Source organism: Zeus faber (genome assembly GCF_960531495.2).
Source record: "Zeus faber genome assembly, chromosome: 7".
NCBI lineage: Eukaryota > Metazoa > Chordata > Actinopteri > Zeiformes > Zeidae > Zeus > Zeus faber.
Genome location: NC_137203.1, coordinates 12,946,319 through 12,970,256, shown reverse-complemented (window position 1 = coordinate 12,970,256; position 23,938 = coordinate 12,946,319). Strand labels below are relative to the sequence as shown.

At 44.8% G+C, this 23,938-nt stretch overlaps 3 protein-coding genes across 3 annotated transcripts in view; 1 reads left to right on the top strand and 2 right to left on the bottom strand.

The window, feature by feature from the left end:
- Positions 1 to 400: 400 nt before the first annotated feature.
- Positions 401 to 1,447, bottom strand: foxd5 (forkhead box D5; the record flags this gene model as incomplete). The annotated part of the gene is made up of 1 exon (XM_080004195.1): positions 401 to 1,447. One exon carries the CDS (start codon positions 1,445 to 1,447, stop codon positions 401 to 403), a length of 1,047 nt encoding a protein of 348 aa, XP_079860321.1.
- Positions 1,448 to 2,616: 1,169 nt separating this feature from the next.
- cbwd (COBW domain containing) lies at positions 2,617 to 17,429 on the bottom strand. The gene is made up of 15 exons (XM_080004637.1): positions 16,939 to 17,429; positions 16,438 to 16,524; positions 15,173 to 15,269; positions 14,725 to 14,816; positions 12,681 to 12,740; positions 11,887 to 11,924; positions 10,422 to 10,468; positions 9,214 to 9,300; positions 9,073 to 9,117; positions 7,894 to 7,950; positions 6,847 to 6,898; positions 5,073 to 5,141; positions 4,864 to 4,929; positions 4,609 to 4,735; positions 2,617 to 3,951 (listed from the first exon to the last, which is right to left on the bottom strand). The coding sequence occupies exons 1-15, from the start codon at positions 17,048 to 17,050 to the stop codon at positions 3,878 to 3,880; spliced, it is 1,110 nt and encodes a 369-aa protein (XP_079860763.1). The 5' UTR covers positions 17,051 to 17,429; the 3' UTR covers positions 2,617 to 3,877.
- A 1,531-nt stretch (positions 17,430 to 18,960) lies between these two features.
- dock8 (dedicator of cytokinesis 8) overlaps positions 18,961 to 23,938 on the top strand; it is a 61,239-nt gene continuing 56,261 nt past the window's right edge. The window contains exon 1 of the mRNA XM_080004114.1: positions 18,961 to 19,093. Coding sequence (XP_079860240.1) covers positions 19,041 to 19,093 — 53 coding nt within the window. The 5' untranslated portion in view covers positions 18,961 to 19,040. The remainder of the gene's footprint in view (positions 19,094 to 23,938) is intronic.

Genomic DNA, 23,938 nt, shown 5'->3' with positions numbered 1-23,938 from the left:
AACAAGGAGGGTTGCATTGTATATCATTTTGAACAATTAGAATAAGGCAAATACACGCATGCGCACGACATATGTCTTAGTTATTTATTTAACTGGAAAAAATACATTCAACATTGACATTCAGCAATTCCGATTATTTCCTTGAACCTTCACAATTATATATATATTATTACCTCTCTTATATACACCGCTTTAGTGCAGGGACATAAAGTTTAATGTAAACGTGTATAAATAGCATGCCATTAAAGAACTGCGTTGACACACACACACACACACACACACACACACACACACACACACACACACACACACACACACACACACACACACACACACACACACACACACACACACACACACACACACACACACACACACACACACACAACATCTTCAATCCTCAGCACCGCGGGTAAGAAGCCAGTGTCATATGTTCTGGAACGGTGCTCAGCAGAACCGGGTAAAACGGGGTCCTGGACTCGTGGAAAAGACTGGGCACCAAACACTGGGCGTGGAGGTGACCGTAGCCCGCGGGACCGATGGGGTCCCGCGGAGAGTTCAGGTTCCGCGGAGAGGGCGCTTTGCTCATGATGCTGTCGATGCTGAAGGAGCACTTGGTGGATTGCGGCTCCCCGGCGTTCCGCGGGTCCAGGGCGGGTCCAGGGCGCGCCGCGGGGTGTTTAGGACCGGCAGCGGGTTTCCCGCGACTGCCGGGTCTGGAGTGGTGCATGTGGTAAGACGGAGGAGGGGGAGAAGCAGAAGGGGGCATGTGGATCCCCTCCTGCAGGGCCATGTAGGACACCGCCGCAGCCGGGGAGCCTACTTGGCCCCTCGCGTAATAAGGCTGTCCGTAGGGGCGATAGCAGCTGAAGTTCGGGTAAAACACGAGTCCGTCGTTGCCAAACTCCGGGTGGTTCCTCTTGAACCTCTTCCTGCGTCGGAGGAAACTCCCGTTGTCGAACATGTCCTCCGAGGCGGGGTCCAGGGACCAGTAGTTGCCCTTGCCCGGGTTGCCGGGCTCCCTGGGGATCTTGACGAAGCAGTCGTTGAGCGACAAGTTGTGCCGGATGGAGTTCTGCCAGGCGGGGAACTTCTCTCGGTAGTAAGGGAACTTGTCGCTGATGAAGTCGCAGATGCCGCTGAGGGTCAGCTTCTTCTGGGGGCTCTGCAGGACGGCCATGGTGATCAGGGCTATGTAGGAGTACGGGGGCTTCACGGAGCCGGCCTGCAGGGCTCTCCTGGACGGGGGAGCGTCCGCGCAGAAGCTGCCCTCGCCCTCGCCGGAGGAGTCCAGCCCGGAGCTCTCAGACTCCAGCGAGGACCCGGAGGCTTTCTGGTAGAGTCGGAGGTGGCCGTGGGTCGGCGCGTCCTCGCCGACTATATCGATCTCGTCCTCTCCCAGCGGCAGGGCGGCGTGTTCGGCTTCAAATTCACTGGAGAGGGTCATGATCGAGCCAGAGGTGCTCTAACAAAACGCACACCCACAAATAAATCGCGCTGCGTAAAAGCGTGGAGGGCCCGGCTCATGCGTAAAGGCGCACCGGGCATCTGCTGGTGCTTTGCTCCTGTTTACACTGGTCGTGCTGAGATTTTGTCCGCTTTATATGCTGGGAGAGCCGCTGCCCTTCAGGCCAGTCCCATTCAACCCCGGGACCTATCAGCGAAGGCCCTCGACGCGGGGAGTCCCAGCAGACACACATCCAGGTGGGGGTGTTGGTTGTGGTTGTGGTGGTGGTGGTGGTGGGGAGGGGGAGGGGGGTGTCCTCCTGTAAGGAGACTTTATGCAAAGGGAGTAGTGGAACATTTACTCAAAGAGAAAATGTAGCTTACTCAAGTCTAAGATGGCAATCTATTAAGAAAATATTTGATTTATAATAAAATATACACTTTACCAGGCGTAGGTATGACGTGACTCTCGGCTGTTCAAAGTTCAAAAACAATACATGAAATTCCCATCATTAAGAGTCTATAATATGTATATATATTTTTTTAAATTATCTTTTAAACGGATTGACGTTGAACTGCTGGGACATCAGTTCGAATCAGTTTCTTTCTCAGGAGCACAGTAGCTGCTGGAGGCTCCTGGGGGCCGGTGGCGCGGGGGCCCTTCCACCGCCACGCCTTAACCCCGCGATAAGAACCGGGAGCTTCCCCCACTCACGACCCCCCCCCCCCCCCCCCCCCCCGCGGTTTCGTTTAGTTTGCCACCTCTGGATGGCCGCGGGTGGCGTGGCCGTGAAAATGGCCGTGGTCGGACCCCCCTCCCCGAGGCGGCCGGAGAACGGGGGGCCACGGTGGCCCCTTAACGAGGCGATCAGCATCAGAATCGGGAGGAAACGGCGCAGCTTGCACGCGGGCCTCGGGGCGGCGCGACGACGCACATGAAAGCGCGGCGCTGCGGCGGCCGCGCATCTCCATTGCAAATGCGGGAGATTTTCGGGAGCGAGCTACACCCAGTTAGTTCATCACCTGGAAGCGTTTGTGATTGCACGTGGGAAACTATTTTCGACGCGCCGCAGGTGCGAATCAGCCGAAGGGAAAAACTGGTTGAATACATCGTTTTCAAAGTAATTTCCATTTCATCTGACTTATAAGAAGTTCAAGCCACGGCAAAAATCCTGCGATATAGCTGTGATACATCTAGAATTTATTTTGATTTCAACATTTTAAAACATTTCCTGTGATTTTATCTGTAATTTAAAAAGTCCAAGTCACTGCAAAAAAAAAAAAAAAAAAAAAAAGAATACATACGTATATATGTTATTATTTATTCTATATAAATAATTATCAATTAATATTGTTTATATTATTTGACATTTTCTAAAAAAAAACAAAAACTTTTATCTGACGTATGAAAAGCAAAATCCCTTCAAAAAAATGAACGGCTCAATGCAGACTGAATTTACAACCAGGTGCCCTGGTACTGGAAGTAAACAACAAAATATAGGATATGGGTCAATTTCCTTCAATAGTTTACAGTAACAGTGTGAAAACTTTTACAAGTCATCAAATCCCAAAAAATAATCTTGCCATCGGTAATCCATAACCAAGATCCCTTAAATGCCTGAATATTGGTGTGGAAATGGAACAGGCATTTGTAATGTTACTCTTTTTTTCTTGTCAGCAGTAAAGCCAACACCCTAATGTGCCTGGGACATTGTAGTGTATCAAAGTGGCTTTACTGCCTTAGTTTAACACATAGGACAAAGGCATTTTGTCTGCATTGTTGTGTTAATAGCACCGATTTTAACTGATGCTTTAGGTTATTTTGTAATTTAACTGCTAATTAAAAACAGTTTAATTTAATCTGGGGATATCTGAATGGGCACATGTTTTTTTGAAAGAATATACAAATAACATGAAATACAAGATTTAACCAACATCAAAAATAATTATAATTTACAAAGAAGAAGAAAAACACACCTGATTTAAAATTGGACTTTCCAGTGTATTGCAACTTTTAACTGACTTTAAACTTTATCGAAGCATCTATATGGAAATATACAAAAGGAGGTTATCTCATTGACTCAAAGAGTGCGATAAATCTGTGGGACTGTGGGTATGGAGCCCTGCAAAATTCTACAAAAGGCTCAGCGATACATCAGCAAAAAAAAACAAAAAAAAAAAACATCTTTAATGTGACCGGTCTTCATCGCACTAAAGTCGAACCTAAACTTAAAGCCTGAACAGCAAACCAAACCCTAATGTGAAACTTCGACAATTCTCAGAACAGACCCGACCCAAGAGATGGGGCGGAATGAATCCTCAAAAACACAGCCCTCAGCTCGTGGAAGGCAGCGTCTACAGAATTTTTGTCCCACCGTCCATTTGGAGGGTTGGTTAACCGCCGTGAAAAGAAGGAGACGGTGCCGAGGTTTTATTTTGTGTCGCCCTGCTGCACCACCGTGGAGATGAACTGGGCCTGTAAAACGTCTCTTTCCAGGTTCCTTCCTGCAGAAAAGAGTGCGCAGACAGAGCGAAGCTTAGGACCGGGGGTCCTCAGGATGGGTTTCAGGCCCCCCACAGGGGACCGTTTTTGGCTGAGTTTTCCCATTTGTTCCAATAAACATTTAACACAAATACTGTCACGTTTTTGGGATGACAGAGATAGTTGCTGCACACAAAGCGTTTTATAACTCTCAGGGATGTCACTCAGACATCAGGTGCTATGGTTATATAAACCCAAACCTCACAGTTTCCCAATTCATTAACTAAAATCGCGGTGTCCCGCTACAGTTTAATTTGCCTCGCCACAGTTCCAGAATTGATTGAAAATCTTTTTTTTCCCCACTCGCGTAATAAGCATAGGCATCGTGATGTGCTTTGTAGCGTCGCTTAATTCTCTTCTCAAAGTGCACCAGCTTGATGCCTTTAACTGGTTTACTGGTTTAACAGATTCACAGAACGACCCCGGACCCCCCCCTGAGAGGGTTCAGCCTCGCCCCCACCACCACGGGTTCCCCAAATGCTGTGGAAAACGCAGAATCCACCGTTATTACTGACACAAGGAGCTCAATAAACAGTAAAATGTATTTTCTTTTCTTCAGAATGTTAATGCTGGCCTCAGAAACATGACCTTAGAGTGTGTGTGTGTGTGTGTGTTTGTACCTATGAAGACCAGTTGATTGACTCGGGGCCTCTCCCCCCAGAGCTGCGGAGTCTCATCCAGCTCATACAGCTCATGGACCCCCTGCAGCATCACCTCGTGGGCTTTACTCGCCACCGACACTATCCCCTGGGAACAAGCGCGCGCGGAAGGCAACAAATTAACCCGCGGTGGGAGAAGCAGCGGAAACCGATCCATGCGGATAATAAAGTTGTTGCCATTGATCACCGCTGTCACCGGGCCCCGGGGCTGGCTACCTTCACGCGGATGACCGTCATGGGAAGACCTTCTTTGTTCTTGAACGTCTTCTCCCATAAAAGCTCCTGAAAGGGGCGGAAAATGAACATTTGCGTTTCAAAGGACGTGTGTTAGTTAAAGCCAATCAGTAACAACATACATTTGGAAACGAATAAGAGGTCGCCCCCCCCCCGCCCCCCACCCCTCCGACGGGACGCGGTGGACAAACCTGGATGTAGATGTTCAAGGCGTCCTCCGAAACATCTCCGGCCACATCAAACGTCACGGTCAGAATACTCTTTGGACGACCATTAAAACACAGCACGGAGACAGATGAGGGCTGAGCGATACCGACAGTCACACACATATCGCAATATTTCTCGACAAATGCCTTGATGTTGATAATTTGACGATACTTTGGGGATGGCTATTAGTGCTTTCATTAAAGATTTACACACAAGAAATATTTTAGAAACAATCATTAGTATTGTGGATCCCCCAAAGGGAAATTCCAGTCAAGATGATGATCATGATGAACCTGAAAGTTGCATTGGTCTACTGTAACAGTCTTAAAGACAACATTTATGATCACAGTAACCAAAATGCCAGACAATATAGTCCCATATCACAATATCAATATTATCACAATATATTGGCCAGCTCAAGATTATGTGACGATTACGCAAAAAATTGATCACTATACCTGTATTTAACAAGTAACATTGTTTTGCATTATTTAATGCATAGGTTAGACTTGTTGTATTAATTATGTTAAGTTAATACCAATATAAATAAGTGAGGCCTCTTCAGGTGGAAAAACAAAACAAAAACCGAAAAAAAAACGTAGTTCTTTGATTTATAATGAGAGTAAAAAAAAAGAGATTTTCAAAGCCGTGCTCATAAGATTTGGTTTTCTGATGAGCTTGAAAACATAATTACACTTTCTGGCGACAATCGATCCGATTTTACATTCATCACCAGATATCGCGACAAACCCCCCCCCCCCCACCGCCGGAATCCGGAACCCCGGCGACGACACCCTCCTTTAATCCGCTCGCCCGGCGCCTCGCTATCCCTTCTCACGTCCTCTCCTCCGCTCCCTGCACTTCCTTACGGCGTTGGAAAAAAAAAAAAAAAAAGGGGGCACTTTGCAGGTATTTAGGGTTTTGTGTCAAAGTGTTAAGGCTACACACTTCCTTTTCAATTGGTATAACAACAGAAAAAACAGCCTTCTCATTTACATGAAAAGAGCAACGTGGGGAAGAGAGAGGAGAGTGGCGGGGGCGGAGGGCTGAGCCTCATGCGGGAAAGGGAACAGGAGGAAAACAGACAACAATACCATTATTTACTCACGCACCACACGCAAACAACCCCCCCGCCGCCCCATCTCCTTCTCCTAATCCTTTGATTTAAGTACATGGGTATTAAATAAGTATCATAGACCGTAAAATGTTAATGGTTTGGGATGAGAGCTTTGGTGGTGTAAGGTTAGAAGAAAAAAAACAAAAAAAAAACAAAAAATCAGCTCCATGATCGAAAAAAAAACAAAAAACGTAATATTTTCGCTCGTTTTAGTTATTGTCGTCCCTTTTCGATCGTCCAGCTCGAGCTACGCAGGCGCCCCTCGCGCCTCCCCAGCCCAACGCACCTACACCGCGGCGCTTAAAAAGGCGGAAGCTGTGGGCGACTGGATCCGTCCGGATTTATGAAACGGCTCTCTCGCGCTGCAGTGCGTATACGAGCCGGACCGAGCCCTCTCCTCGTCCAGCATCGAGACATCAAACACGGAAACCAAAGCGGGGGGCGGAGAGTTTTCACCAGAGTGTGACACCCTGGGGTAATGATGGGCACCATTTTAACCTCAGGGGAAGCGAGTGCCCTTCCCCTTTGCGTCCTCACGTGAATAAGCCACAAAATACATGTGGGTATAAAAAATGTTCATGGGAAGAAGTAACAGAACAAAGAATAACAAGTACACAGTGAGCGCGGGCTGAATACTCTACCTTGTCGAGGTGTGGCCGCGTGCTTCTCACCAGTTGAAGCTTCTCGGCTAAGCTGCAAAACAATGCCAAGGAAATGCAATGTTAAAAAACAAAAAAAAAACAAAACCAAAAAAAGAACAGTAAATCATTTTTTTTTGTTTTACTTTACAGAGGAGCCTTAAAAAGTAAACCAAGTTAGATTCACTAACTTTTCTAAGAATATGCATGTTGAAATTAAAATGAATATGGAATATTGGCTTTTCTAAGAGTAAGCTTTCTACTGACACATCTTTCTCTCTCCGTTCCATTCCTCCGCGGCCGCACGGGGCTTTGTTTCAGCAGATTCTGATTTAGTTCTAAACGGCGCTTTGAAGTCTGATTGGGTAATTGTGCAAATGTGTGGGCAAACACAACAGAAGATAAACAGTCTACATCCACCCTCACGCTCCCGCCCTCATTGTCCGCAGCCCTATTGCCCTACCCACCCCCCCCTCCCTGACCTCACAGGGAGGCTAAACAGTGTATGTCCAGCAGTTTGAGCCCCGTGCGCTGCCGGTGCCACACAAGTGGACTGGCGGGGGGCCGCTTCAAACAGCCAGCGTGGGCTCGGGGGGGTGGAGGTGGAGGTGGAGGTGGAGGAGCAGGAGCAGGAGGGGGGGAGGGGGGTCCCGGGCCAAGAAAAGCGGCGCTAAAGAAGCTATCTGTTGGCATAAGGGGGAGCTAGCGGACACACACAGCTCTAATCCTCTGCAGCTGGTCCAGGGGACACGTAAGGGAGCCTTTACATCCCGGGGCCCTTTCATTCGGCACAGAGGGACCAAGCCCCGACGCCATTCACGGCCTCGGAGTGACACAATATGGGGTTACAATATGGCGATCCCCCTGCGGATGCTCCATAGAGGAGTCTGTTAATTAGAGGGGGGAAACATGGTAACAAGGCTATCAAAGAGCGGAAGACATTCTATCAGATGAGACGGTCATCGCAATGGCCCCCGGCTTTACTCAAAACACCCAACTTATCCTGACCGAGAGAACCCCCGACCCCTGCAGAAGGCTTAACAGACTCACTTTGCTCCGTCCTTACTGTCAAAGGAATGTAGATCCAAAACTTCAGATAGGTCCACCCTGTGAAAAAAATAAAATAAAAATAAAATTCATACACATATAATAGGAATATCTTGAGTCAACTAACTTAACATCAGCACCGGTTGAGGAGGGAACTTTAGCACGTGACCAGGACTAATGCGTGTCAGCAAACACAGCCGAGACTTGCAGAAAGGCTAGTCTCATTAACACCGCGCAGATCAGCTCCGCTCGGGCTGCGTGGATGTTTTTCTGATTAACCCCTTTGCTGCACAGCGTCTTCCATCTCCTCGCCCTGGTCTGAACCCTCCGCGAGGCACAGAGAGAAGAGCCGAAACAGACCCCGGCCCGCGATACACACCGAGAAGCAACGCTCGCCGTAAACGGGTGCTGTCTGGGTCTAATAACGCTCAGAACGCATAAAACAGGAGGCGCAGAATTACACAACGTGACGCCGCCACACACACACACACACACACACACACACACACACACACACACACACACACACACACACACACACACACACACACACACACACACACACACACACACCATCACTTGGGGGTTCAGTGTGTTGCGGTGGGCCATGTGCCGGGGTGATCTCACGCTCGGCAACAACCGAACAGAAGTTCCGTTCATTTCTCACGGAGAGTCGGGAACCGCGCGCGAAAAGCTCTGAGCCTCTGCCGTGCGCGTTGAAAATCTTCTCAAATTTCGGCCAGAGACTAATATGACCGGAATCCACTGTTGCTAAGCAACTTGCAAAACTAGCGGTGTTGGAACTGGACTTAAAACTACTTTGGAAAGTTATGTACATAAAATAATGACGTTTTTGACGTTAACGTTGGGTGTCATCATATTCACCATCAATGAATCTCGTTTTATTTTGATTAATTGTATGTATTTATTCATTGGTGGAGGGTTTGCAAACGCTATACGAAAGGAAGTTTTTATTCATTGAAAAAGGTAAAAGTGCAGCTGAGCAAACTATTCGGGGTCATGCCGTTGAAGACGGCATCTCCGACATATTTCAAAATGAATGAGGCAAAACCTAGACACACGACAATATTTGACGGGGTAAAGCTGGCTAAAGTGATGGGCAGCCATGAAGCGAAATGCGTTTCTGTCCAATTTGCTTTTGATGGTTGAAAAGGAACTCACCTTGATTTCTGTGTTTCTAGAATCTTGACGAGACCGTTTATAGATCTGGAATGACAAGAGCGAGGCCAGTGGCGTTGGTGCTTTCGTTCGTAAATAAGACAATATTGAGCAATAAAGACTTGTGAAATAAAGGATCGTGACCTGACGGTGTCTTTGAGCTGAAGTAGCTCAGCCTCCTCCGCCAGGTCCGTCTTGTTGATGATGGTAAGGTCAGCCAGGGCAATCTGCCTGGAAACCAAAAACAAATAAAAACATTGAAACCACCCGAAACGATGTTTATCTGCTGAGCTTATATTAACATCGGCCATCACCTGACCGTGATCAATTAACATCACATGATTCACAGTAAACTGAGCCATTCAAAACCTTTTTTTTTCCCAATGCGTACATTACACTTAAATACTCTGACTCGCTATCAGTTCATTTCAACACAGACATAATGTTTATACATAAAATGAAATAAATAAATAAATAAATAAATAAACAAATACAGTTACATTAAAAAAATGAGTTATATATGTCACAACGTCGTTGGCAAACATCCCAAAATGCACATAATTTGGACTGAATGAGGTAAGTGTAGCTTAATGACCTAAAAATAAATGATAACTAAATGAAAACACAGAGGGTGCTCCATCGTTAGACCTTTGTTCCCGGATCCCCATCCCATTTTCTAAGCCTTTTCCCCAACAAACTCATTTATAACTCTGTTTCCTTTACACTGCTGCTAAGCACTGTTTATATTTTTTTCGCAAATAAGTTAAATACGTATTTTTGCCTTGTTAAGCTCTTTTCACATTAAGCCTTTTAGAATTTCCCACTTGTTTTTTATTTTTGACGCAATAGCCTGTTAATGAGTTTTCAACGCCCTATATGCAGATGGTTCTGTTTCCACAAAGCCTTTTTAGAACGTCCCATTCCTGCTACGAAGCTACGTCACCACCACACTCCTCAACACTAACAACGTCTACACACCAGCGTCCACTAATTCAATTTGATACAGAAAACCTCAACATAGACATTTTACTACTGTACGAGCTCATTACAGCGTGTGTTTGTGGGTGGCAGATTAGCTGCATGTGTGCGCGTGTGTGTGTGGCAGTGTGTGAGGCATGCCAAACGCAAATGGAAGCCGATTAACACTTAGCTTTAGAGGTGAAAACACAAACAATAACACTCAGTGCAAAGGGTCAGATAACTGTTGCTGTGTGTATTTGTTCAACGGCAACAACACCAAACAGCTGTGAGGGCGAACAGACAGACAGACAGACAGGCAGGCAGGCAGGCAGGCAGGCAGGCAGACAGAGACAGAATTATTATCCATTTTGTTCATACTAGAAAGGAAATACCTGGCTGCCTCGTTTACCAAACCTTCTGGTTTCTCCTCGGTTATGTGCTTTGGAGAGGAGAGAAAGAAAGTTCAGCTTCAGGCTTCTGTTCAAAACCTGTTTCCAGGGTGTCAGAAGGCTATTGATACCTTTTAAGACAAATGGACTGATCAGTTAAAAATGATTATAGGACAATTAGTCTGTCAAGGTTCGTGTAAGCTCGAGGAGTAAGAGGAGAAAGGAGTAAGCTCAGGGCTGAAATCGGGAAACATGTTTATAATGTAATTGAGACCACAGAAATTATTAATTATTTAATAAATTTTAAGGCCTAATATTTGAAAAACTGAGTTTAAAAGACCTTCTGACAAAAGATAGAGACTTTTCAAAGGACCCGCAGACACCCTTGTTTGTATTTAAAAAAAGGGTAAATAACGGTCAATGAAGTCCATGAAAGGTGCTCAAATCTGTGAATGTTATTTTAAATATTATTTAACCATAGTTTAACAGTCAATGATGACAACAGAACCCTGAAACGAATGAATACATGAGTATTATCTCTGTCAAATAAGGTGGTTAAGCACAAGAGATCGGCTCTTCCATTTTCTACGCATTTCGACTAAGCACAGTGTAATACGTAATAACAGGCAGAGCAGGGAGCCCGACCCCGCAGGGCCGACGCCCCGAGCATCAGCCTGACGTCCTCGTGTCACCGCACTCATCTCCCGCACCCCACGTAAGAAAAGGATGATGAAAACGGATTAAACGGGAGACTTAATCTTAACAGCCAAATTCCCACGGCGGCCCTTTCCACTTGCAGCGACTGTAGCCGGATCTCTCTCTCTCTCTCTCTCTCTCTCTCTCTCTCTCTCTCTCTCTCTCTCTCTCTCTCTCTCTCTCTCTCTCTCTCTCTCTCTCTCTCTCTCTCTCTCTCTCTCTCTCTCTCTCTCTCTCTCTCTCTCTCTCTCTCTCTCTCTCTCTCTCTCTCTCTCTCTCTCTCTCTCTCTCTCTCTCTCTCTCTCTCTCTCTCTCAAGACGGGGGACGAAACGTGTCACCTCGCAGACCATGACACCTTTAAATGAGAGGCCATTTTCGAGGTGTCAGGTGCCTCGTTCCCCATAGAATTTTGCACAAAAGGTGGGAGAATGTGTTTAGACTACGTGTCAGAATGCAAAACTTGGTGGTTGATTAAGAACAACTTCACAATCTCAGCTGATTGGTGTCATACGGTCATTTCAAATAACGAAGAAAAAAAAAAATAATACTTCCAATCTCATATCCTGAGAACTTTTGGGTCACATTCCGTTCATTTATTTAGTTTAAAAACGATGACAATATAAATATTTCAAAATGATAACTATCCCCTGAAACACAATCATTTCAGTATGGTTTGAGGTACCACATCGATGCCTTGATTTTTTTTCCCGCAAAACACGACAGTGTTTTAAAAAAAAAACGATTCTCATATAAAGTGTTATTGACACATACCTGCATTCCATACTTTGCATCAATGACAGTGACTATGCCTGAAAATCAATGAACAAAAGTATGAGCAAGAAATAATTAAAGGGGATGCAGAGATGGTTTAATGAGCTTCCGCAGCCTTTTGGCGTTCGGCTCGGCGCGTTTGTCTAAGCCGGCTCGCGGGTCCACTTTTGGTCTGCGGGTCTGTCACAACAAAATGGACAGCTGAGTATTCAATCTGGAGCGCAAAAGACTATTCCAGGCATTCCAAATGCTGCGGAAACACAAAGCTTCCAAAACCACATCCCCCAAATGAGCAAACGTAAGAGTTGGTCTAAAATGTTGGCAGCCCCTGTTTGACTTATATGGACATTACCTTGGAACAGATGGAATTTAATGACGTTTATGTCACCATGCGAGTTCTCCTTTTGCTACAGAAAGATTGATCTCAGTTCCAGTTAGCAAAGGTGTGAAAATGGTTAAAAATTGGATTTAAATATCCATTCCTTATAAATCCATTTGTTCTTGGAGTGAATTGTCTCACTGCCCAAACTTTTCTCACAAAAAAGTATTGAACCATAATAAATCTGAAAACATTCTGGTTTCAATTCAGAGTCCTGCACCACTCCTGTCAGTTTATCTCAATCATTCACCAACGATAGATAACATTTATATCCAGTATAGGACTTCTAAAAAAGTTGAAAGGGTGTGATAAATATGATAAACTCAACGATAAAAATCAACAAAACCTTCAATTGTCCGTCTATAAACACTGCGGCGGCGTTAGTAAATCGACGTTGCATTACAGATCATCTTACCATCCAAGTAGATATCACTTCCTAATTCGGCATCGACCCAGAACATGGAGGCCACGGCACCTGCACAGGGAAGGAAAAAGAAAGAAGGAGGGACACGCTGACTGCCATGTGGGTCTTTCTCTCGAAAGTCGCAGCATACGCAGCCAACTCATTTATTATTCAATCTATAAAGGACAGTATACGAAGTCCGTCCTCAGTATACCCATCCTTAATGGGATAAACACCACACTGAATACTACAGCCATTATTATTGTAACACGGGACTGATGGTCGGCAGGTGCCATGCCGAGGGCTCCGACGAGAAAATGTTTCCATTTTGTTTCTTCGTTTTTCTTCGTTGCCCCAATACTCAATGGCCGCCATGAGATTTTTGGATCGCATTGTTGAGTAGTGATGCAACGTTTCAGCCCTATACTCATTCAACTGCTGCAAATTAATTGCCTTTCTTTGGGTTGATAAAGTTGTCTGAATCAGAATCTTAACTGACGCTACTCCTCAGCACCATAAAAGAGTTTTTTGTCGCCGGGTCCACACCGCAGGCTCCAGTCAGTGATACAGCATGCATGTATCCCCGTCGAGGTCCGTGGAGCAGATAAAAGCAATATCAGAAGCTTTCAATTGTTTATCTCCCAACGGTACGTGTGGTTTGTTTCCACTTTCCTCTCCGAGGCGGTTATTCCAGGACCCTATGTCACCGTGTGAGCCTCAGCTTGTTCACATAATGCACTTTTTGTCAAACCGTCAAGCGGGAATAAGAAAGCGTTGTGAATATTTGATGGGCGAGTAATGAAAACACTGTTCCGGAGCGGCATCCCTCGCATAACTCATCCGGGCCGTTCATAAATGGGAGGGGTTATTCCCACGGGGAGCGGGTGCTGTGATGGACAGCCCCGTCTGAGCCAATGACAGCCCTGTCTGAGTCGATAACGAGAATGTCTCGGCCAATGACGCGGTGCTGGCGTGAGGGGAGTCAGGGGTTTTTATCACCCTCTGTCGGCTCCGTCTGCGTCTGGCCGAGTGCTGTGCCAGCGGCTTTGCCCAAACCCTCTTGACACCTGTCATCAGAGACACACCTCGGTCTTCATCGGGTGTGACCAGTGATGGCCGACAATTGATTTCCTAGTTCCAAGCGATTTCAACGGCCTGATCGTTTTTCCCCCCCAAACGGCCCAAATGGAAATGGATGCCTCGGATATTTCCCCCACAGACAGCCCTGTCTGTGGGGGAAAACCGATCTTCGAACACGCTAAACTTCTAAAGTGGCGTGTCACAAAGTAGAGCTATTGTTGACGGCTGAAATATTCTCTTGTTGAAGATACGATTGAGAAATGAGATGATGAGAAATCTTAGGGCTCTGATCAAAAAACAAAAAAAAACAACGACAGCATAATTTTCTAGAGTGAAGATAATGTGTCCTTAAATATGGTAATGTGCAGACAATGGGTGTTGAGCTAACAATAGCCATTCCGGAAACTGTTTAATATAGCTCCCAGCTGTTGAGTGTACTATATATGTGGAGGAGGGCTGTACTGCAATTTTATGCCTCCATTACACAGAATCGAAATGTGATACGCTCCGAGACCTAAAACTGAGAGTCTTAATATTATTTTATTATGAAAGGGTTAGATCAATGAAGTATCACAACCCAACATAACTGAAGGATTGCTAAGATAAAATCTGTCTGTTTTCAGACATTTTCATTTGTAGATGTCTGTTTTTTTAGACATCTACAAATTTATCTCAATTTGCACACTGCTGGTGTTGCTAACAGAGCAGTAATACACCCTCTAGCTGCTATTTACTCAGATAAACGTACATTGCCTTGACACTCAGAAGCATTGGAAACCTGAACCCGTTTCTACTCTATATTTTTCAGGATCACATTTTTGAACATGAGATTCCAAGCAATAAACACCGGTTTTGCAACTGCAACTATTGCTTAAAGAAAAATAAAAGGTTTTGCCGAGAATCAAATGAATTTCCTCGGAATACACAAACTGCGGGACATCAGTGTTGCAACGCATTGTTTGCAAATCTGCATTACCTGGGTCGGCAAGCCCTGTGGTCTCTAACAGGATGTAGTCAAACTTCCCTTTCTTCTCCATCAAGTTCTCTATAGCTTTTAGGCCATTGTCCCTGAAAAGCGAGTACAAAGAGACTAATGAATATATGTGGAAATCATCAACACACAACACTTCCCTTTATTATTAATATTATTGTTAATAATAATAATAATAATAATAATAATAATAATAATAATAATAATAATTAAAGTGTTGGATTAATTGTCTTGAATAACTTTCTGGAAATTGTGATCTACACACACTTATATTATATAATATGTACTAATATAACTACAAACATAAATGGGGGCACAGAAGCAGGGGTATTTGCATAAGGGGTATTTTCATTTGCATAATATTTTAGTACAATTAAAGAATGCATCAATCAAGAATGAATAAATTATATTGTAAATTGACTTTTGAACACACTTCACAGAGCAGCAGAGGCAGCCGTTCCTGAGTTCCAGCCATTCCTCGTACAGCTCTCCTGCCTGGCTTACTGCAAGGGATTTCTCCAGTGCACTGCCTGCAAAGAGAAGATGGACAGATAAAATCTAAATCAGAGCCTGAGATCAAGAGACTCTTCAAGCATATTCCAGAGAAAATATGTTGCAGGCAGTAGTCAAGAAAGAAATAAACTGCATTTTGAAGCCAAAATGGCTGAATGATCCCATGTGTGAATATCTCAAAGCTATGATCCGTGGCGAGCTCTGGCTGTTTACAAATAGCCTCAAACCCTCTTCACTGGATCCATTTGTTCCAATGGATAGTAGAAGTACAAGTATATCTGTATTTTTTTCCAGCTAATGCTAACTTGGACTATACTTTTAGGTTATAATTTGTAGGTTATAACCCCCCCCCCCCCCCCCCCAACACACATGCACGCGCGCGCACACACACACACAGACACACATACACACAGACACACACACAGACACAGATTATATTTATATATACACACACAAAAGCCTGAGGATCTGAGTGACTTTGACAAGAGCCAAATTGTGATGGCTGGACGACTGGGTCAGAGCATCTCCAAAACGGCAGGTCTTGTGGGGTGTTCCTGGTATGCTGTGGTTAGTCCCTACCAAAAGTGGTTCAAGGAAGGCCAACCGGTGAACCGGCGACAGGGTCATGCATGCCCATGGGCTCATTGATGGCCCGTCTGGTCACAAATTGGTGAAAAAGCTTAATGCTGCTATGATAGAAAGGTGTCAGAACACACAGTGCATCACAGCTTGCTGCGTATGGGGCTGTGTAGCCACAGACCGGTCAGAGTGTCCATGCCGACCCCTGTCCACATGTCCCCATTTTTCTGATGTAATTTTACGTTTTCTTTTTTGTTTTCCATTTTCTTTGGCACTGTATACGTACGTTTCCCCATGCCAATAAAGCCAATTGAATTGTATATACATTGATTTATCATTGGTTATCAGACATGACGCTTTGTGTGGTTTTGTGTGAATATAATTTTGCTGCCCTCTGGTGGCAAAAAAAACATTTGGCAAGGTGGCATTTCCACAGCGAGCGCCGAGCTTGAACGTGAAGGCCATCATGTCTGTTGTACCTGGCAATCGCTGCACTTCGACATCAGTGTTATGGCACTTTGCAAAAAAAAAAACAATCTTCCCATTAAGGCCCGATGCAAGCATGACGTGTTGCATTTGATTTCTTCATGACAGGACAGGGCTTACCCTCTCCGAATTCGTTGAGTATAACAGCAATTCGCTTGTTGTGTTGCTCCGTCAATATATAGTTCAAAAGAGTGGTCTTCCCAGCACCTAAACAACAACACAATTGTAAGAATTAGTATGTCATAATCAAACACATGTGCAAGAAGTCATGTGCGGTTTGACGACGTAGGCTCTGACACATTCCGTGTTGTGTTTGTCCTCATCTCCAGGGCCCCGGATGTGACCGAAGTACTTTTATTTTTAACACTTTACACTTTAGAGCAGGTACTTCGACGGTTTGACTTAAGTAGAGATATCAACGTGGTACTTTCACTCTTGACGGTGGTTTTGTGTCAGGGAACTTGTACCCCAACTGAAGTCAAACGTTCTTGAGTTCTTGTTCCACCGCTGCTTAAACGAGGGCGGCAGAGGCGGTCGAGAGCGAAGTCTACTTTCATTTAGCCAGAACGGTACCGACGTCTAGTAAAGCAAATGTCGGACGGTAGTGATCGGGTCTCTCACCCAGGTAGCCGGTGATGATGGTGACAGGTATGTGCCCCGGTGGGCGGGATTTGGTTTCCATGGGAACCAGCTCCGGGCAGTCGTCCTCCTCGTCCAGTACCGGGCTGTCCATTGCGGTCTACTCGACTTTCTACCGGGAGAAAGACGGCGGTGGAGCTGGTTGGGTGAATCCCAGACAGAGGCGTGGATTGGGTCCAAAAAAAAAAAAAAAAATGCAATTGTTTGACGTATTTAGACGCAAAGCACCGCGACACGGCAGACTATGTATGTGCTGTGGATTAACCGAGTTGTGTGGATCCTAATCCTACATAAGCTGTCTTTCTGCGTGCCTGTGTAAAATAAAACGCAAATAGAAAATACGAATAAAAAAAGTAACAAATATCGAAATGTTTTTTTCTTTCTTTTGTGCACTAAGGCTAGGCATTAAATACCAATGTGTATCTCTAATGGATGGAGAACGTGTCATAAATAAAACAAAAAAAAACCCGGTTCAAATTGTGCATAGACCGACAGCTGCTAGGATGTTTACAGTGCGTTGTGCCACACTATTCAAACTCCCCCTGCTACAACCCGACCATTAGTATGGTTCCGCTTAGAGGTTCCGCTTCGGAGTTTATGGGGATGGGACAAAGTTCAGCGCTATATATATATATATATATATATATATATATATATATATATATATATATATATATATATATACCATATATACCATATATACTATATATATATACCATATATGCTATATATATATACACCATATATACTATATAAAAATAAATAAATAAATTATAATTAAAAAAAAATATATATATACCATATATACTATATATATATCATATATACTATAAATAAATAAATAAATAAATAAATAAATATATATATATATATATATATATATATATATATATATATATATATATATATATATATATATATATATACACACCACATATATATACCATATATACTATATATATACACCATATAAACTATATATATATCATATATACTATAAATATATCATATATATATATATATATATATATATATATATATATATATATAGCTGGTCTCAGCCTGGACGGATGGATGTGTGACCTTCATATCATTCAGAACAGTATGCATTCTAGAAAAAAAAAAGTATGCATTCCAAAAATTATAATGACAAAAGAATGCAACAAAGAAAATAAAACAACAACAATAATAATAATAATAATAATAAAATAAACAAATATAGATCGTAGAAAACACTAATGATAAAAACTGCAGTCTAGAAACAAAACGATGAAGTCTTGAACGCCGAGGTAACTTTTGTCCATTAACCCATCCTAACCCTACGAACCGTCCCACCCTTGTGGAGTGTGATGTACATTCAAGGACGGCAGGGGGCGATAAAACACAGTGCAGTGCGTGTTTTGCACCTGCCGCGATCCCACTTCCGAGTGGATTCATTTAATCTATATACACATGAGTATATGTCAATAATTTCATATTTTGGGGGTTATCTTCACATATCCTTCCATATATTTATTTATTTATTTATCTATCTATTCATATATTTATCTATCTATTTATTTATTTATTGATTTATAAAAAATAAATTAAAAAAAATATATATTTTTTTTAAGAGCGAGATCAATGTTAAAATGTTAATGTATCGACACATATATATTTTCAGTTTTTTATTTTCATTATTTTATGTTATATTCTTCACTTTTTTTTTTTTTTTTTTTCCCCGTTTGTTTTGTGTTCGCTTTGGCAACGCAAACGTGTGTTTTCCACGCATTGCCAGCACAACTCTTTGAATGGCAATGAATTGAATTGAGAGGGGGGGGGGGGGGCGGCGAGAGAGGGAGGGAGGGAGGGAGAGAGAGAGAGAGAGGGCGAGCGAGCGAGCGAGCGAGAGAGAGAGAGAGTCAGTCCGTGTGCGCCTGATACGCGGTTCAAATGCGGAAGTTTCCACCCAGAGTGAAGATGCGGACCGCGGGGACGCTAGTGCGGTAGCTGCTGGGTCTGGAGCGGAGCGACGCGCGCCGACACGCCGCCGAAGCAGCAGCAGCAGCAGCAGCGGAGGAGGAGGAGGAGCGCGAACTCCCACCATGGCCTCTCTGGCGAACGCGGAGCGGCGGGCCTTCGCTCTGAAAATCAACAGGTAAGGATTCCCCCCCCCCCCCAAAAAAGTAAAGTTTGTTTTGACAACGTGCGCGCGTGCCGCACACACACACACACACACACACACACACACACACACACACACACACACACACACACACCACACACACACACACACACGTGTATGCATGCGTGCGTGCGTGCGTGCATGCGTGCGCCCGCGCGCTAAGTGTGAGTTGACTTCTCCTGCAGCTCCCCGAGGATTTGCTGGAGCTGTCAAGAGATTTGCAGGATTCCAGTCTAGCAGGCTGCCACACGTTGGGAATGTTAATGCCCTTGTTGGTTCGGGATCCACCGATTATTACAGCAGCAGCAGCAGCAGCAGCAGCAGCAGAAGAAGAAGAAAAACAAACCTCAAGGATATAAATAAGTCCACTCTATGGTTTTCTCATTGGTGTATTTCAAAACAAATGTGAATGACAGTAATTCTGTGTTGCGGCATCATGCGGTAAACTATGAATGGGTCGCCCTCATACTCTAAAGGGAGCTGCTCCGACAGCCCACCGCCTTCCGCTGACCCCTGTCTATTCTGTAGTATTTCGGTCACATTCATTTCCGCCGCCCTGCCCTTTTCTATACCCAGTTTTGATCATTTCCTTTGTGTGTGAGTGAGTGTATGTGCGATGTCCAACCTCCCTGAACGAGGCGGGATGTGAGCTGTTCCCGAGTTCCTGCTGTGCCTCTGGCCAGGTGTGGAGGAAGCAGGCCTGCTTGGCCGCGAGTATTGTGTGCCGCGCTCAAGTTGAACAGCACGACTCACTAAAGCAAACACCAACACTTCCTATGGTCCTCCATTCTGAGTCGTGTACTATGTTGAAATACAACTTCTCGGTCTCGCATTCGGTACTTGACGTGACATGACATTGCATGGAAGTTAAAGCAGCTTAAACTCTCCATGTCAAGTACGCATCCAGAAATAGTAATCTGAGCAGTCAGTCCCCCCACCACCCCCCCAGTCACAGTATTAGCTTATTTAGGGCAAATCCTGCACAGCCCCTGAATAAAGCTGAACTCATCTGCTGAGTGTAAACGAAAAAGCACCCCCACCTGAATACAGTGATGAGCCAGCAAATCAATGGGCCTCCGAGGCGTATAGCAAGGCAGAGCAATGGCGGTTTGGTAAGGCGGTTGCAAAATGTGAGCTCGGAAATATTTGTGGGCCAACATTTATATACTTGTGCAATAGAGGTGATTTGCACAACTTACTCACCCAAATACGTCTTTAGGCCGATGAATGTTAAGTTAATTTCGGGGTCTTTTGAACACCAGCAACGTTTGACCTAGCTCGGCATCCTACAAATAAGCGGTGCCGCTCTGTTTCCCTAAATGCGCTCGATTTGTCGTGTTGCGGGGAGTCCATTAGGTTGAGCAACACACCTACTCCTGATTTAACTTAACTCGTTTTTAAGTGACTTATGCAACAGTTAGACCTGCATTACATAACTTAACAGATGTTTTTTTTTTTTGTGGTGTGGATTGATGTAAGAATAGATATCTGTCTAAATTCTACAACCTTTATAACAAAGGTAACATTAAAAACATAGTCATGGTACACAACTGCTGTCATAGTTCCTCTATATCTCCAGTGTGGAGGAAATCCTGTTTTTTTTTTTGTTTCACTTCACTTTTTCTCAAAATCAGGAAATGAGTGTTTCTCCATGGCCCGAATGGAAAGGCTGATGAATGAAACAGGCAAAAGCTTGTATTCAAAAATGCATGCTGCAGAATACACAAATCCTGGCGTAAAATAGATACATAAATATGTTGTTTCTTTTGTTCTGGGGGTCTAAACGGAAGGCCACATCTCTGCGTTCTGCCGTTCAGCGCGGGCTTCCACAGAGACACGGGGCGGCAGGTGTCGAGCACAGCTGTGGACGTGGGGGCCTCTGTCGCTCAATACGCTCTTAATGGCAGTGTTATTGGTATTGCATTGCATCCCTCTGCGTTTGGGCTAATGGCATTTGATAACCCTCCTGGGTGTGGATGAACCATTAACCTATGGAGTGGTCGAGGTGATGGGACACAGAGCTCCACAAAATATTTTTTGATGCGATTGTCGTCGTTGGAGGGGGATTCAACGCCCGAGTTGATTTTTATGTTCTAGCCAAAGGGGTGCGTGTGTGTGTGTGTGTGTGTGTGTGTGTGTGTGTGTGTGTGTGTGTGTGTGTGTGTGTATATATGTGCGAGTGTGTGTGTGTGTTTGCGCGTGCGCGTGTGTGTTTGCGCGTAAGGGTCGAGTCCCACCCGTGACTGTTGTTTTTGTGTGTCTCCCGATGACAGGAAGCTAAGCAGTGATGGAGCTGATAGCAACAAGACCCATTAAGTCTTACCATAGTATGACACAGAGTGGGAGCATCCCTTAGCTCTGCCCTCCTTCCCTCCTGTTTCCTGTGGGTCTCCCCCCCCCCCCCCCTCCAGATGAGTTAAGATCTAAGAGGTGGAGCAAGCATACAGGCCAGACTCAGCTCCTAGTTCAGGGTAACTCAAACGTCAGTGTTGTAGAGAGGAATAAGTTGTTTTATAATATAATTGAGTAAATCAAATATACACAATGTAGGGTCTACTGATGTACTTCAACCTTCTCGAATTCTCCGGGCACGCTTCTGTTTAAAGGAAGACTTATTATCAAGATGGCAAACCATCAGAATTGTTAGAAATCGCATGCGTAAAGATAGGGAGTCAGCGCCAGAAAACGCCTTCTTCAGGAAATGATTGTGGCCTGAAGAAGGCTGTGTTGCCGCATTGTTGTCCCCTACCAAAGTAACCTTTCCTGTTTTTTGTTTTTTTTGTTTTTTTTTCAAGACATTAACATGTTATTTCTTTTTACATACTCTAAGCTGTCTTTGTGGAAATCAGATGTTTCAGGACAGGGCCGGCGGGCGCTGTATGTGGTAAATTTCCTCCCGCGTGGGGGCAGAAGTGAAGGACATAATGATGATGATGGTGGCGATGATGATGATGACGGTGATAATAGCGAGGATGCCTCGGCGTGTAGTAGGTGGGAGTCGGGTCCTAAGCGCCGAGCATAAGTATAGGCTGTCCTGAGTGGAATTATAGCTTTGGCGCGCTGGTGGGCACCGACGGTGCAACTATAGCACAGAGAAAAACCGTGATATCGCAATATGCAGTCTAATGCTTAACCCCGAGACGCTGGGGGGGAGGATTCCAGAAATGCTTGCTGCCACGGGCCGTGCACACATGCAGCAAGTGCCGGCGTGTAGGGAACCACACCGACCGGGAAGTTCACATGCAGCAGTCTGACTGACACATCCTGTATTAGAGCTGGGGAGTATATATCCATATGATACTGATATCAGATATCGACTACAATGTTGTCATTGTGATGTATTGTACATTTTGTTTATTTTACCTGGGTGATCTGTTTCTTGGCAACGTTACACACCCTAGATTTAAAAATGCATATCATGGTAGAGTACCAGTTCTCTTGCTGTATTGACCGAATTTGAAACGACAACACTTTTTTACAGGGCAAATAGTTTGGAGAAATAAAGGCTTTAAGGCGTGGGTATAAGCACAGATCAGAGGCAATATGACATAATTACACTACTATTAAATAGGGGCGGGTGTGATCGCTGCCCCAACAGTGCATCATGTGTCATAGCAATAGCTCTTTCTCTCAGCAAGGTTGACTTTATTGATAAATGACTAAATATTAGAAGAATTCTGCGCTTTTTGTCTTCTTGGGAAAAAAACAAACAAAAGAGAACAACAAAGTTTTTCAGGACCAAAAGTATGAGTTCACATCAACCATTAAAAACATTGATGATGATTAAACATTTAAACAGGAAATTATTTGAAAATGTTTACTGAGACCCCATAACACAGCGCATGCTGTACGCTATAACTGCTTTGTAGTCTCATTTGTTACTAGGATTGGTATGAGAAAGCATGAGGCATAAATACCTCCACTGTCCTCGTCTCTTGGAAATCGGACTAATGCTGATGATTGTGGTTGTATCAGCTCACATCTATTACTCGCTGGAGGCCACCCCCCCCACCGAGCGTTTCATCCCTATCAGTGACAATTTGCCCGGATAATTACACGTCAGCGTGCCGGCAATTATTGTAATCACTATGAAGCAAAGACGGGGCTCCCAGTTGGAAGGAAATACGAGAAATCATGCCTGTTTTACAAACTTTTTTTTTTTTTTTGCAAAACTAAATTTCACCCGCATGTTTCGTAACAGGGATTGGGGAGAGTTTGACTTGATAACTGGTCACTGGTGAAGGGGCAATACCGTGTGTGTGTGTGTGTGTGTGTGTGTGTGTGTGTGTGTGTGTGTTGTGTGTGTGTGTGTGTGTGTGTGTGGTGTGTGTGTGTGTGTGTGTGTGTGTGTGTGTGTGTGTGTGTGTGTGTGTGTGTGTGTGTGTGCGCGCGCAGCGTGCGTGCGCCTATTCATGTGTTTTGTCCGTGGGGCCATGAGTGTGTGACCACGATCCACAAGCGGAACAAGTCTAACATGCAGTTTTCTGTGACAGTCTCCACAGACGTGCACAATGTCTGCGACACCGCGCGGCACCGGCTCACTGCGCCCGTCTGCGTGGGTCGTCCGCGTGGGGCTGCGGGGAGAAGCGGCTCCCCTCGCCGCGTCAAAGGCGCCGTTGTTGCGATAAAGGGGAGCCCGCTGTGTCAGCACATGACTGCGGTTCCGGAGCGGGGGAAACATCCATAACCACGCAGTGACGTCTCTGAATGAATCGGAGTCGAAAAGGCCGACTTGGAACGCTCTCCCCTGCAGTTTTTGCCGGAGCTGACCCTTTCACTCAAATTGTTCCTTCAGGAAGTCTCGGCCTGCGTTGCTCC

Coding starts and splice junctions, on each gene's coding strand:
- cbwd (XM_080004637.1), bottom strand. CDS start 17,050: ATGGACAGCCCGGTACTGGACGAGGAGGACGACTGCCCGGAGCTGGTT. Junction 16,525..16,938: donor CATCATCACCGGCTACCTGG/GTGAGAGACCCG, acceptor GTTGTTGTTTAG/GTGCTGGGAAGACCACTCTT. Junction 11,925..12,680: donor AAGTGATATCTACTTGGATG/GTAAGATGATCT, acceptor ATTGATTTTCAG/GCATAGTCACTGTCATTGAT.